Source organism: Myotis nattereri (genome assembly GCF_964212035.1).
Source record: "Myotis nattereri genome assembly, chromosome: 9".
In the NCBI taxonomy this organism is placed as follows: domain Eukaryota; kingdom Metazoa; phylum Chordata; class Mammalia; order Chiroptera; family Vespertilionidae; genus Myotis; species Myotis nattereri.
Window position 1 is genome coordinate 20,038,270 of NC_138084.1, and position 16,105 is coordinate 20,054,374.

Below are 16,105 nucleotides of genomic sequence, written 5' to 3' on the forward strand. Positions count from 1 at the left end.
TTTAAAAATATTTCTTTAGACACTATTCTTTATTCTTTTTGGCACTAATACTTTGAAGCATGTGGGTGTTTTGTTGTTGTTGTTGTTTCTTTACACAAAAGAGGAGCGAAAAGGACCCAGAGAGAAATGGAGTGATTCACTCAAGGTCATGAAGCAGATTAAGGCCAGAGCAGAGAGTAGGACCCTTCCAAGCCCCAAGCCTTGAATTCCTGTTCCTTGATCACATGGAGTAATTGCCCTGAATACAAGCTATGCCTTTAAATGAGCCGAGCTTGAATGGAAATATCCCTAAATAGCTCCACAGAGGATTCCTGCCTTCTCAACGAGACGCAGGTGTCCTGGAGAGCTTTGGTCCCAGCTGTGTAGCAGCATTTTCTACACACATACTCCCTGTGCACTCACTCCTTCCTTCTTCTCATTCCATTTCTTCTTGGGAATCTGGGAATAGAATTTACTGTCCAGGTTCTCTTCCCCTCAGATGACACCTCACCAGTCCCTGCTGTGAAACAGTGACCCCTTACATCACAGCAGCTGGACTCTCTCCACACACACACACACACAAACACACACACACTCACACACACACACATACACACACACACATTCACAGAACCGCCAACAGAGCCCTGAGGTGCAGTGCAAAGCCTGGCCTCCCTCTCAAGGACAGGGTCTCTGTTACATGTCCCTTAGTATGGGGTACGGGGCTGTTGGTGGAATTTGCCTCCTGCTACTTTGGAGAAAGCAAAAATGGCCTTGAGAGCCAAGGACAACCAAGGTCTGTTACTCACTTGGGAGTATTTTGTCCCCCAGGCCCTTTGTCTATGGTACCTTTTGGGGTTGGGTGGGGAGGTCATTACCAAAACTGTCTTCCAGTCTGGTTGTCCTGGCCTTGTCCCTCAGGATGGCAGTTTGCAGTGTCCAACCTGTAAGACCATCTATGGGGTGAAAACAGGCACCCAGCCTCCAGGGAAGATGGAGTACCACCTCATCCCCCACTCGTTGCCTGGCCACCCAGACTGCAAAACCATCCGGATCATCTACAGCATCCCCCCTGGCATTCAGGTGAGCCCATCCTCGGCCATCAACTGTTATCATTTTAAATGTTTGTAAGTAAATGTTTGTCTTAGTCCATTCAGGCTGCAGTAACAAAATACCACAGACTAGATGGCTTTTAAACAACATAATTTATTTCTGAGGCTAGGAAGTCCAAGGTCAACATGCCAGCAGATTCAATGTCTGCTGAGGGCCTGCTTCCTGGTTCATAGATAGCCATCTTCTTTCTGTGACCTCATACAGTGCAAGGGGAGAGGGAGCTTTCTGGGGTCTCTCTTATGAAGCACTAATCCCATTCATGAGGGTTCCACCCTCCTAATCTAATCAGCTACCAAAAACCCACACCTCCTAATACCATCTTGTTGGGGATTAGGTTTCAACATATCAGTTTTGGGGGGGGACACAAACTTTCAGTCTATAGCATTCCACCCCTGCCCTTCCCAAACTCATGTCCTTCTTGAATACATTTATTCCATCCCAACAAACTCAAAAGTCTTAACTCACTCAAGCATCAACTTTAAAGTCTAAATCCAAAGTCTCATCTAAATAACACCTAAATCAGATAGAGATGAGACTCCAGGTACGATTCATCCTGGAGCAAGTTCTTCTCCAGCTGTGTACTTGTGAAACCAAACAAGTTATGTGGTCGAGCCTCACCAGACACTGAGTCTGCCGGCACCTTGATCTTGGACTTTCCAGCCTCCAGGACTATAAGAAATGAATTTCTGTTGTTTGAAAGCCACCCAGTTTGTGGTATTTTGTTAGAGCAGCCCAAACTGACTAATATTATTGTACCCTGAAAAGTCTTCTTTCCACTCTCATCCCCCATCTATGGGGCCTCCCCCTCCCCCATTCTCCACCATTGTGCCTACTTCCTTTTCTCTCCTTCCCGTATTCTTTGTGCACATGCAGCAGACTGCATCCACTCCTCCCATTTTTACACAAAGTGTGACATATTAGACATATTGTTCTGCGCCTTGCATTTTTCAATGAACAATGTAGACTGTATATCTTCCCTTGTCCGCATAGAGAGAGCTTCCTCATTCTTTCTCAGCTCTGTGTGATAATCCATTGTATAAAGCTACCGTAATTCATATTCAACAGTCTCCATTTGATGGGCATATGGATTGTGTCCAATCTTTTGCTACAACAAATAATGCTGTAATGAATAACCTTGTATGCCTGTGAGTATGTCTGTAGAATAATTTTCTAGAAGTGGAATTTCCTTGTCAAATGGTATTAGCATTTGTAATTTGATAGCTATTCCTTGGCTCTGATTTTTGTGGGCATTTATTTCCTCTTTTGATTCTTTGAAAGACGGTCCTAAGGAACAAATTGAACAATTTTCCTGGCAGTCAATACAGACGCGTTCCTTTGTCACACATCGAAGCTTTTTCTAAATGCTCTAGGGAGTTTACTGGTTTCATTTCATTAGTAAATATTTATTAGTTCACCCTCCCCTTCCCTCTCCTCCTTGCCTTTTTCCATTTTTTTCTTTCATTTAACAAACATTAGGGTGTGGGTTCTGAGCCAGGCATGTTCTAGATGCGAGAGAAACAATGGTGAGCAAAATGGACACCGTCCTTGCTCCCCTGAAATCCCCATTCTAGTGGGAGAAGGATAACAATAGAGTAAACAGATAAATAAACAAGGTTCTTCCAAATAGTGAGACATGACGTGGGAGAAACAAAACAACGGGATGTGATAGCCTGTAAAAGAATTGAATGAGAAACATAGTCTTCTTCCAGGGACCTACCAACCACTCAGGGGGGAAATTAACTACATCACTAAGCTACACAGCAAAGAGGACATGCACCATCGGTAAAAGCTGTGGGCGGCTTCCAATTGCTGCTGATCCTCACCAGCTGGGGACTTCGGACCGCACATGACCTTCCTGGCTCAGTTTCCTTATCTGTGCAGCCAGTAACCTATTATGCAGGGGTTTTCTGAGGATGGGAGCTATCATTATATGTACATAATGTGGGGCCTTGACTTATGAGTTTAATTCGTTCTGTGATGGAGCTCGTAACTCAAATTACTCGTATGTCAAATCACTGTGACGCTTGCTGCGCCAACTAGCGGTGGGGTATCTGAAGCTGGCTCGTAACCCGAATTTTAGCTCGCAACTCAAAAAATTGGCCAAGAGACGGCTCGTATCTCGAAAAACTCGTTAGTCGGGACACTCGTAAGTCAAGGCCCCACTGTATTGTGGTGCTGGGCACAGCACTGCAGTGCCCAATCCCTGGTCACCACCGTTATGGGAATATCCTCATTATTGGAGTATCCCACTTGTCTGGGTAAGGAGGAGGGCTCGTGTCTGTCTCACTGGGAGGGTCGGAGGAGACTTTCTGGAGCAGGGCAGTTGCTAATAGGCTCTGAAAGACATGAAGAAATGGAGAAGAGAGATTTTAGTAGGAGGCGACCATAGAGTCCTAGAGGAGAAAAGGTTGGGGTGTTGAAGGGCCATGAGGAAGTGTTTCATTTGGGGCATCACTGGTTAAGGTCATGATTTCATTGCCCTTTCTCAGCCCCGGGAGGCTTGGGATTTCATGAAGAGTGGAGACCTTCAGCTCAGCCTTCACTGCAGAGAACAGTTCCCTGGGGGAGAAACTCAAGCCCAGTCGTGACTGCTTCACTTAGCAATGCACCAGGAGCACTCAGCCTTGCTGGGTCAGCGCCAACAAGCATCTGTGCCTTTGCAGGGTGGGCCTGTCCCAGGCAGGAGAGGGGCAGGCAGAGCCCTGCTAGGAACTGACCCTTCAGTAAGGCAAACTGGCTCAGAAACAGGCGTGGCCATGGGGATGTGGCAAATGTGGAGTGATTTCATGTGACTATGAAATCCAGGACTGTGCAGTCCTGCATCTCCCAGAGGACATGGTAGCTCTTTCTGAGACCAGACACACTTACAATGCCATTCGGTTTGCAAAGTCATAGGTTCTCTTGAACCAAGCCATTAGAAATATTTTAAATTCCAGAATTTTAAAATCATTTTGGAATCATCCTTGTGCATCATAAAAGAAAGTGAAGACTTTGTGATTTCTTGCAGTTTCCTACGTTCCCACGCTTATTCATTCACCAAGACATATTCACCGATCATCTGTGTGGGGAGCCAGTACCAGGACAAGCTTGGAATTATTAATATTATATAGGTTTTATATTATACTAGAGGCCCAGTGCATGAATTCATGCACAGGTGGGGTCTGGCCTGCCCCAGTTGGGCTGATGGAGCAGGCCGGCCAGGGGGAGGGGCCGCAGGTAGTTGGCCAGCCCCGATGGCGGGGTGGGGGTAGTGGGGAATTGAGGCCAGCTGGGGGAAGGGGCCACAGGTGGTTGGCCAGCTGGCCCCACCCCCTGGTTGAACTCCAGTGGAGGGGACAATTTGCATATTAGCGTTTTATTATATTGGTTCTACATTAATCTGGAAGAGATGTTAAAACAGGTTTCACAGATTTTGAAGGGGTCTGGGATAATCAGAAACAATATACAAACATTTGTATATAATGAAAAAATATGTTACTTGGCAAAATCCCTCACTTTTGATGAATTTCTCAAAAGGGCCTGTGGACCCTGACTGGGCATCCTGGTTTCTAGCTACATTCTACTTTAGTTTCTTTTCCACCCAGTGGCCTGGGACTGCTTCATGGGACTGGGTGTCAACAGTTGAAATGTTAGATGTTTAGTCATGAATTTCCCAATCCACATTATTAAACAAGAAAACAAACCAAAACACACGCACACACACACACACACACAACAACAACAACAACAACAACAACAACAACAAACAACCATGAGGACAAAGGAGAAAATGCACAAGGATCATTCAGATCATTCTGACTGTGCAGCTCAGAGCTGAGAGGCACTTGTATTGTTCTGAGCGGTTTGGAGGTAAAAAGTCCAGATTGTGCCTCAGAGATCCTGGGCTTGAGTATTGGCAAAGCCACTAACACTATAGAAGTAATTTCTCTTGTAAGGGCTGTATTCCTCTTTTGTAAAACCAGTCAGAATAGATGTGATGCTAAACATGCACTGAGCTCTTAGTATGCAAGCAGGCGCCACGCTCATTTAGCATTCATAACAATCACACAAGATGAGATTCTACATCCATCCTGTTTAATGGATGGGAAACCAATGCCCCCAAGAGAGGGCTCCAGCTGACACAGCTGGGAGGCTGCAGCTTGGGTCCAAGCCCAGGGCTTCACTCCTGCTGCCTTTGGGGTCTGTTCTCTGTCTAGACCCTAAGACCATTATTATTGTCTTTATTATTTACATTAGTCCCAGCCTACATCCCCTCATCAGAAATATGTTGAAAAATGCCCTTTGTTGCCTGGCTGGTATGGGTCAGTGGTTGAGCATTGACCTATGAACCAGGAGGTCACAGCTTGATTCCCGATTGGGGCACTTGCCCAGCTTTCAGATTCAATCTCCAGTAGGGGGCGTGCAGGAGGCAGCTGATCAGTTTTTCTCTGTCATCATTGATGTTTCTATCTCCCCCTCTCCCTTCCTCTCTCTGAAATATATATACTGATTTTTTAAATGCCCTTTGTTTTCTTTCTTTACTTTCAGGGACCAGAACACCCAAATCCTGGGAAGAGCTTCAGTGCCCGTGGTTTCCCGAGACACTGTTACCTTCCAGACAGTGAGAAAGGGAGAAAAGTAAGAACCCGGGTATCAAGTTATTTACTTCTATGTTAAGGACCCAATTTTGCTTTCAAGGTAAAGAGAACTGTGTCTCTCTTAGCTACAGGTGCACATGGTCACAAGATCATAGTTGAGTCAACCATAGGTAAGGATGGATATGATTAGAAATTTTTTTGTAGGATGGTGGGGCAATAATTAATCTATTTTAGAATCCTCCCCTTAGGACTTTGCTGCTTGACAGATGTCCTAGGACCAACATCTGAAAACTTGATTGAAATTCAGAACCATAGAAGCTGCTTCATTTTAACAAGATCCCAGGTGACTGAAAGCACATTAAAGCTTGAGAAGCAGTGCTGCGAGGCAGGGAACAGTGGCTCGTAGTGTTAATGTCTGCTACCTTATTACTACGGTTCCCCACCTCCAGCCCATACCATGTTTACGGTTGTTCAGTTTTTAACCCAATGCATTTTATCAGGTGCTGGACACGGTGTTAGGCGTTTGTCTCGCTTAACAAAGATACATATTTTTAAATTTTAGCTGAATTAGAACATTCTGCAAGCCCTAACACCTCTCTGGGCCTCACCTGTAATATAGAGACGATTAAGCGCTAGCGAGACCTCACTCGAAGTGTGGGTGTGAGGACCGGATGAGCAAATAAATATGAAATGGCCTTGAAGAGGTCAAAGCGCTTCGACCTTGTCATTGCAGAAATATTCCACAACTTCAGCTGTGGGTAAATGAATACCACATCCAGATGGGGGTGTCAGGTTATTCCTTGTGTTACGGACCCAAGCAAAACTTGGGGGTGGGGTGGGGTGGGGTGAGGGTGGCGGGCACAGCTTCTGAAAGTCTCAGATCAGAAGTTCCTTGAGCCCTAGCTGGTTTGACTCAGTGGATAGAGCATTGGACTGCGGACTGGAAAGTCCCAGATTAGATTCCAGTCAAGGGCACATGGTTGGTTTGCGGGCTTGATCCCCAGTAGGGGGCCTGCAAGACGCAGTCAATCAATGATACTCTCTCATCATTGATGTTTCTATCTCTCTCTCCCTCTCTCTTCCTCTCTGAAATCAATATGTATATATATACATATATATATACTTATTTTAAAAAAAGAAGTTCCTTGAACTCCTAGGTCCTAACTTTCAAAATGCAGCTGTGATATTGGTAGCTAATATTTGTTGAATAGTGTGTTCCAGACACTGCTATTAAGCTACTTTTCACGTAGCAACTGCTAAACTACTCACAGCCTTTAGAGGTAGGTCATACCATTGCCGTTCTATAAATAAGGAAATTAAATCTCAGAGAGGTGATCTAACTTGTCCAAGGTCACACAGTTAGGCAGTGACAGAGCAAAGACTTACCTGCGTGTCCCTGAATCCACATCCAAATCTTCCCTTCCCTTAGGGCAGTGGTTCTCAACCTTCCTAATGCTGCGACCCTTTAATACAGTTCCTCATGTTGTGGTGACCCCCAATTTCATTGTTACAAATTGAACATAATTAAAGCATAGTGATTTATCACAAAAACAATATGTAATTATATATGTGTTTTCTGATGGTCTTAGGTGACCCCTGTAAAAGGGTCATTCGACCCCCAAAGGGGTCGCCACCCACAGGTTGAGAACCGCTGACTTAGGGCATCACGATGCAGGAAGGGGTGGGGCCCTTTGCAGGACTCTCTACCATCCAAATGATAGCCTTTGGTCAACACTAAATGCCTGACTTTGATCTCCTGCCTTTTCTCTTGTAGGTTCTGAAGTTGCTGCTGGTGGCCTGGGATCGCCGCCTCATTTTTGCCATTGGTACCTCCAGCACGACGGGCGAGTCAGACACCGTCATCTGGAATGAGGTTCACCACAAGACAGAGTTTGGCTCGAATCTCACTGGCCATGGCTACCCAGATGCCAATTACCTAGATAATGTGCTGGCTGAACTGGCTGCCCAGGGCATTTCTGAGGACAGCACTGCCCAGGAGAAGGACTGAACAGGAAGGGCTTTGGGGGAGAGGGGCTGTGGGGACCACAGGGTAGGAAGTGGGGAGAGTCAAGGTAGAAGTTGGTGCAGTGCCCTCCCGACTCCCTCATCTCCCCTCCTGTCCTGTCTCCATTCCCCATCTCTCCCAGCCACAGCGGGGAGCCAGATTGAGTAAGGGAATGTTATTCATAAACCTCATCCATTACAAAAGGGACATGAGATGAGGGCCATCCCCAGTCTGTTCCCATGGGGTTTTCAGTGCTGGGTAGTCAAGAACACCGTCCCTCACCCCCTAAGTGGGGGCATGGTCAGCACACTTAAGGTGTGGACAGTGCATGGGCACTCCATATCCTGGCCTCGTGAAGCCTGAGGGTCATGGCCTTAGCTGGCTTCTTGCTGCTTCCACTTCCAAAAGTGGAGTTTCCGCTTTTCTCTCCTCTGCTGGAGGCGAGGAGCTCTCACTGTGCAAGTTTGGGGGGCAAAGAGGTGAACCGCTAAAATGCTGTGACATCAGAAACCAATGCCTCGGCGTAGAGTGAGGAAGCGCTTCTTGCCAAGAGGGTCAGGGAGGCAAAGGCCTCTGAGAGCACACTCACTTCTCATGAGAGTCCTTGGCTTCTCTGGGCCCTCCTTCCTCCTCACACCATTGACCGGTCCAAAGAGGCATCTGCTTCTCTCATGCAGATGGATGGGCTCTGGGATTCCTCTCTGGGTGGCATCCCAAGGTGTTTCCAGCCACTCATTGATCAGACCAGAGCCTGCATCCCATTTAGCATCTGAACTGTCCTCAGGGAGAGGAGTCCATAGTCTTCTTCCAAACTCATCCGAGATCAGCTCAAAGATTCCATGAGTTTCATCAAGTCACTGTGAGTAGAGCCTGTGCTGGGCTCTGTGCCATCTGTGTATGTGCATGCGTGTGTGTGTGTGTGTGTGTGTGTGTGTGTGTACGTGCACATGTATACCACTGGGCTAGGTTGGTGGAGAGTCCCATCATGTTCTCACAGTCTGTTTTGCAAGATGTCAAACCCCAATTCTGATGGGGATCAGACAGCCCAGCCGTGACCCCTCGACTTCTCTCACCCTTTGCCAACCCATCACATAGTAAACTTGGGTTCTGATCAAGTCAGAACTGTGTTTGGGGAGATATGCAAGGTGAGGGCTGGACTGACCCCTTTTTCAATCTCTTTCAAGATTGGATCTGAGCCAATATCCATCCAGCCTTGTTTCTCTGAGGGCTTCAATCTGTATCCATGCAAATTTGTTCATTAGAGGCCAGGGGTGGTGCTGGGCCTCCCATTTCCCTTGTCCATTGCAGATTGACCTAGAACATGGAGAGAGCCTCTTTAGCTCATTCGTAACAGGCTTAGCACCATCTTATGGTCTAGTCCAACCTGTGTATGGGTTGTGTCCCAAGACCCTATCTATCTCTTCCCCAATATTCCTCTTGCCTTTGGCTTGCTCCCATTATTAAATGAATTGGGGGTCAGTGAGGAGAGAAGGGGGATCAAGCAGGGAAACCCAATTTCCCCTTTGAAAGTGGGTTCTTTGAACTATATGTTTGGGGAAATTCCTCTGGATACTAATTTGAATTTATATACCTCATGTTTTGGGGGTTTGACGTATATATATATATGCATATATATTTCATAATATTTGGGAGGTTTTTGATGCTAGAAAATTTGAAACAAAAGAACCTTCAAAAAATGGTACTTAAATTAGAACCAGAAACCAAGCTTTTCAGAGCTGCTGCTCTTAGGCCTGCAGCTGTGACCAGTGGATTTACCTAAGTATCACCCAGTTCCCCGGGGACGCTGGTGCTGAGCCTTTCCTCATTTTCCCACTGGCTGTCTGGACAGTCATAGGCTGTAGCAGGGGGAGTTCTGATGGGGAGAATTGTGTCTGCCATCTTGGTTCTGGTCTCTCTCATAAGTCAGCAGTCATTTATCTCACCAGCAAACTGGGTGGTTGGTCCTGCGTTCACGGCACCACAGAGTCATTTCCTGCCGCTGTTGGGAAGGGAACACCCAAACTCAAGAGACACCCCTGCAGTGTTGAATGTCACCCCCATGCCCTCGCCAGGCTCCCATATAGGAGGGGTCATTAGAGAGCTTTACAATGGGCCACTGCCATCTCCGCCTCCACCCTTGTCACCCGCAGTGATGAGGAATCAGACGGAGGGTCAGTGGATAGAAGCCCAGTTGTGTAGTAGAAGGGGAAGAAAGAAGACATGCCTTGACAACTGGCAATGGGCAATGGGGAGAAACTGATTTTCTGCATCAGGCAAAAGGAAGTGTGGGTGGGAAAGGGGACCCAGAGAGCATACAACGCAGGATGTATACCAGGGGAAATGCCACTTTGAGAGTAAGTCTTCAGACCTTCAAGCCCTTCCCCTGGGGCGTTGATTATCTGTTCCCCATTTCTCTTCCTCTCTGAGGATGCTCAGTCGGGGCTACCTCATCCTCATCTTCTTGTGGGACATTCTGGGCAGAGGGAATCTTGCATTTCCTTTCTAACACTGTGCCAGGCAAGGTGGGAAGCATTCCTTTGCCCTTTCTCTGGAGCCGGCTTAAAAAGGTACAGTCTCGGGTTCGGTGAGGACCCTGCCAGCAGAGGCCCTGGGCATCCAGCACTTTGAACAGGTGTGTCCCCACCAGAAGGCCTACTGAACTCCCTAGCCCACACAGGGATGTCCATGCCTTTCCTTTCATCGTCTTAGCACCAGCAGCCCAGTTCCGCCCTCCCTGAGTCTCCAGGGATGACAAACCCTGTCAGATGCTCATCCCATAAAGATTAATTGTGCATATGTGGTTGTGTGTGCCTTTATGTTTTCATCCCTTTCCTCTGTGATTTTAGACTTGGTCAAAAGTACTCGTCCTGGTATTGCACTGTTGTGTGCATGAGAAGACTGGGGGAAGGCCCCATGTGGTACAAGAAAGGGTCCTGTACCCTTTCTTTGTCTGTGGTCACTGGCATTGAGTGGGGGTGGGTTTCTGGGAGAGGGCAGGTGACTGTCCTAATGTAAATCTTTGTAACTGCTGTGTTTTGAAGTTGTTGGTGTTGCTCTGTGAGAGGACATCGCCACCTGGTGCTCATGAGCTGTACATGCAGAACAATAAATGGCAAACAACCACAAATTGTTGTCAACCTTCTTCTTTCTATAGACCAGGTGCCTATCCGTGAGGCATTTGAGGTAACTCCCTGAGCCTGTAAATAAACAAAGCCCTCCTACTGGGTGGAGTAGGGGGGGTCCCTTTTCTCTATTTTTTACACATCTTTCCAACCACACATTTGCCCAAGGGACCTGGCTTGACTTCTTGTTCCTCTAAAGAAAACAGACCACATGACAGGGGAAGTAAATGAACCTGAGGGAAAAACTTTTTTTAACAACTATGAATGTTCACTTCTTACAGTTCCCCTTACCTGACCACACTAGAGTGTATGTTTCAATAGTTCACAGGCTGTTGTTTTTCAAATAAATGTTTAGCATGCATCATCATGATATTAACAAGAGCACAGAAATAAAATGCAACAGTAGAGCCACCTTTGTTCCCCAAAGCCACCTTTGTCTGCATTTCTGAGAGGTCACACAGTGTGGTTTTCTTGAAATCTGGATTGGCCTTCCCACAGGCCCCAGCCTGGGCTCATCAGCAGGAAAGCAGGCCTGGGAGCCCTCCCCTTCGAGCTCTGGCTTGGTAAAAGCACTGTGAACTCCCAAGTTCCGATTTCCTCTGGGTGAACAATCAGACAGAGTGTTCCTTAAGTACATATTTCAAGGCTTAGTTATGTGCAATTTTGTTAGTTGAAATATAAGTTTGTAAAGAAACAGAGAGGGAGAACTCATGGACATGACAACAGTGTGATGATTGCACGGGGGAGGTGGGAAAGGGTATAGGGGTATACATGGTGATGGGGAAAGAGTAAAGTTAAATAAGTTAGCCAAGGTTTCCACTTGCATGGGCAGTTATTGCATTGAAAGTCTGGAAGCCACAGTTCTATTTTGTCTCTCTGACTCAGTCCTCTTCAAAGAATTCCTGGGAAAGGCAGTAGAAGAGTGGCTAGTTTGGCTGAAATTAATCCACAAAACACCCAGAAGTTTAGAGGAACATTTTAATGCTTAAGAGGTGAGGTCAAGTGAAGTGGTTGTAGACATTGGTGCCCTTGGCTGGGCTCCACTTCTGTCACTTATTTCTCTTCATCACAGCAGGGGTTGAGGGATGGTCCTCCCTCTCATGGACTCACAGGCTGGGATGCTCCAAGCTCCTCCTCCGAAGGACCAACTGTAAACCTAAGCTTCTGATTGTGAATGTGAACCGGGGGAGGACAAACTATCCTCCACAGAAGATCACTCACTAGTGATTTGATTTGGTGAGAAATATGTAACTTTTTAAAATGTGGTGGAGGAACATTGATAGAGTCTCCCTGATCATTGCAGTTAGGTAAGATTGGTACTAAAACTGGGTGAAGCCTCAAGTGCCAGGTAACAGGCATGCATCCTGTCAGGTGCCTCCAGGAGGTCAGCCTGGAACTGAAGGGAATATGTCACAAATGCTGTTGAATGCCTTTTTCACTTCATTTAAAAGCATGGATTTGATCATGCTGGCCCCCTTGCTTCTGGTAAGACAAAGGCAGGAGGGTACATATGCGGTGTCTAGTCTGTTTTGGTTGTCAGGAGAATGAAAAACTTAGCTGTGGGCTGACTTTGACTTTTTGCTTTATTCCTTGTCTCCCATCCCCAGAAAAACGCAAACTTCTTGTTGGAATGTGATGTATGAGGCTGGGGGGTGCATGTGATAGGAGTCAGGAAAGACAAGGGCCATTCATGGAAGAGGAAGAGGTTGTACTTTCGTAACATAGACCAGGAAACTGCAATACTTAATCCACCAAATCTATGCCCTTTTCTTTGCCCTGTTTATGAGGAGCTAAGAGAAAGAAGCCAGGTAGTTGGTTGTGGGTAAGAGTTCCAATTTCCTCTGAGTACCAAACCCTTTTCCAGTTTTTATCCTATTTTCATTTACTCCTTTTCTGCATATTATTCCTTCTCACTTGACATCCTAATAGAAGTTTATAAGTTAAAATATTTCTGAGGACTTTATGAACTAGACCAAAGTCCAAAGGTGATCTGATTTAAGTAAGCATTAAATTGTGTGGAAGTTGGAAAACATAGATTTGGTATAAGCAACATGTTTCTGTTCATATGATGTTGAGATGACCCAGAGGAGATGACACAGCCCATCAACGCAGAGCCCTCAAAGCTAAAAAGCTGTGGCCAAGCAGGACTCTTGTGTCCTCTGGGGGCTCTGTCAGCCTCTGGGAACATGAGATCCAGACAACTCTTAAAAACAAGATAGCTGGAGGGTAACACTTAAAGATAGGAACTCTTATTTTTTTTTTTCAAGACAGAAATTCTTATAGCTCATGAATTGGAAACCATGGCCAACCTCAGATTAAATACATCATTTCCAAATTCAAATAGCAACATTCTCCCACCTTATACCCGACTCTTTACATGTATGCATTCAGGTGAAAATAATTAATGGTGCACATAGAGAAAAGACACCCCCTTCATGTTTTAATGCCCAGAATGACATTTGCTTAGAAAGTCACAACTCCTCTCCAATCCTCACCCCAAACTCACCCATGTAGCTCTATTAATTTCCGGCCCAGAGATCAAAGGTATACCTGCTTTTGGTTGCACTTGCCACTTTAATAGTTAGAAAGGCAGAAATGTAGAGAGAAGGAATGAAAGACATGCTTGAAGCTCTGCCTGCAAATGAAGCATTTTCTCAGGAGAAATTTAGGCTGGACACTGCTCCTGCTCTTGGTCAGGAGTGTCTTCCGTCCCTGCAGTGCCAGGAGCCAAACTCTGCCTCTCTTCCTCAATTGCCTGGTATCCCCTCTTCTTGTACTTCCGGATGCGATAGATCACCAGGGCAATGACAACTGCCAGGACGGTGGTGACCCCCACTGTAACCCCCGCAGCTGCTCCCCCCGACAGACCACTACCATGCCCATGGATGACCTTCATGGCCCTGCGAAGCTCTAACGGCTCTCCCAACCTCCACTGGTTGGTCTGGAAGTCTTTAATCCAGGAGCTTGAAGTCTCAGTATTAGTCACGATGACAGTGTTGGTGGCAGCCTGGCTCATAAGGGGTGGCCGGGTATAAGGTGGGAGCCTGGCAGGGGGCAGAGACCCTCCTGTAAAGAGCCCAGACTTGACACAGTAGGATACTTGGCACCCATCGCTGATTAAGGCTAGATGTTGGCTAAAGCCCCCAGGACATTTTTTCAGAGCAGGTGCCCCTAAGTCTCTGGATATGGTAGAATCCACCAAGGGGTTCCCAACTGCACAGCTGAAGAACCCACCAAAGGGGACTGAAAACTTATATCCCAACTCATAGTCCTGAGAGACACATACCTTGAGGCTTTCAAAGAGTCTTAGTGGAAAATAGCCAGCTGGGCATGACTGTGCATTTGTCAGAGGGTTAATGCTCTTAGCACTGAAGAGACCCCCAAAAAGTAGTCCTGAGTCTTCTGGTACTTCACCACTGGCCACACACCAAAAAGCCCTAAATTCGGCCTTTGCCACTCGGAACACATCTTCACACACCGTCTTGCAGAAGATGAAGAGGGTGCACTTCCGGACACACTCCAGGCCATTATAGCCCTCCTCATGGATCTGGGTCAGGAGGTGGATTGGGGAGTAGCCAGAGGGGCAGGAGAAATCACCAGTTAGTGGATTCTTCTGTTCCAAGTTCTGGCAGACTTGGACAGCCCCATTCCCTGACAGCTGAGTGCATTCCTGATAAACCCCACCAAAGGAGAAGTTGGTCATTTTCCCTTCACAAGAGCCATCATCAGTGTTGGCCTGAAAATTGAAGTTAGGCGAGTTGAGATCTGTGCAGCCAGGGTAGGTGTTGAACGTGTAGTAGCGTCTCACAGCAGATTCCACCGTCTTAGACAACTTCTTCACCAACGGCCCTGGCAAGTCAGGCAGCATGTCAGGGTTGATGAAGAAATTCAGAGGCAGGCCAGCACGGTCTATGGCCACCAGGTGGTTGGTGATGCCCTGCTGCCAGGTCTGGAGGGTTATGCCTGGGTAGAAAGGAACCCCTCCAATGCTCTGCACCCTGGAGTGGGTGCGGTTTGAGAGGTAGCTCTTGGTGAAGGCATTCTGCGAGGTGTAGTTCTCCTCAAATTTGAAGTTCACGATGTTATGGAAGACAGCTCCAGCAGATGCAGTCACAGCACTACGGCTGCTCTGGCTGTCCAGGAGAAAGGAGGATCTGATGTGGTCTTCCTGAATGAGAGCAGCCCCAGCATCCACACTGGTGATAACATGGGTGCCATAGTTGAGGACCAGGAGCTCTGCCAAGTAGGTGGCCATTCGTGTCTGGTTGTTCTCCAGACGGTCACAGATGTCCAAGAGCAATTTCTTAAACTCCAAGTTTAGTTCTGAAACTGGGTTGATTTTGACTGTGTAGACCAGGTTTCTTACCTGAACCTGGGTGGTTACAGCTTGGTCCTTCACCTGAAGCGTCTTCATCCTCTGGAACTCTGGGGAGAACTTGCCATTGACTTTGGAAAAAAGGGAGAGCTCCATGTTGATGGAGAAGGAGGTGCTGCTCTGGTAATTCACCCAGGACTCCAAGATTTCTGAGTTCATCTCCAGGTTGCTCTGTTTCTGAGGAATGGTCAAGATTCCATCAGGGATGATGTACTGTCCATCCTCCGTGGTCCTGCAGTCGGTGTAAGTCAAGTCCATCACCCGTCCCATGTCCACATTCCGTAAATTATCCCAGCCACCTCCAGGTAAGACTTCCAGCACAGGTAGGTTTAAGGCATTCTTGCATTTTTGAAATCCAGCCTCATCGGCCTCGCCCAGAGGCTTGTCCATCTTAGCCCATGCTGCCACTACCCAGAAGAGGACAGCACCCCTGAAGCTGGTCATGGTTCAGACAGACTCAGCGGCAAGCCAGCCCTAAGCAGCGTCCAGCAAGTGTGGTGCAAGCTGAACCAATGTGAAAGAGCAATTGCTGAAACTACAAAAAAAAAAAAATGCAATAGTTCTCCTAAAGCCACCAGTTCCGCTTTAGGCTACTGTAATTTCAAAATGGGGAAATGAGTCGACTGGAATACTGTGGTCCATCAGGACTTTGAAAAAATTATGGTGTACTAAATAGCCTTAACAGTTAACTACTCTAACTGTTCCCCCACAGCCTCCCAGGTGGTTACGTTGTGGCAGTAGGGGGTACTCAGAAGTTCAACCACACACCTTACTGTTTCCTCCACACGAGTTTTCTAGCTATAAAAGAAAGCTTTGGTTTTGCTTTTGATTCATTCTCTTGATGTTTCAAAGTTTTTCTGACTGCTCTTTCCTGGAACTCCAATGTTAGTTTCTTCAAACTGCAAATGCAGAGGTAAATGACAATATCACGCTT

The 16,105-nt window shown here is 46.8% G+C and overlaps 2 protein-coding genes across 2 annotated transcripts in view; one reads left to right on the top strand and one right to left on the bottom strand.

The window, feature by feature from the left end:
• Positions 1-7,677, top strand: part of DTX4 (deltex E3 ubiquitin ligase 4) — a gene marked incomplete at its 3' end in the record, with an annotated part of 28,390 nt that extends 20,713 nt beyond the window's left edge. The window contains exons 7-9 of the mRNA XM_081099943.1: positions 901-1,062; positions 5,620-5,709; positions 7,444-7,677. Coding sequence (XP_080956069.1) covers positions 901-1,062; positions 5,620-5,709; positions 7,444-7,677 — 486 coding nt within the window. The remainder of the gene's footprint in view (positions 1-900; positions 1,063-5,619; positions 5,710-7,443) is intronic.
• A 3,874-nt stretch (positions 7,678-11,551) lies between these two features.
• LOC308525164 (macrophage-expressed gene 1 protein) lies at positions 11,552-15,624 on the bottom strand. Its single transcript, XM_081099941.1, has one exon. The coding sequence runs from the start codon at positions 15,613-15,615 to the stop codon at positions 13,462-13,464; it is 2,154 nt and encodes a 717-aa protein (XP_080956067.1). The 5' UTR covers positions 15,616-15,624; the 3' UTR covers positions 11,552-13,461.
• Between the last annotated feature and the right edge of the window lie 481 nt (positions 15,625-16,105).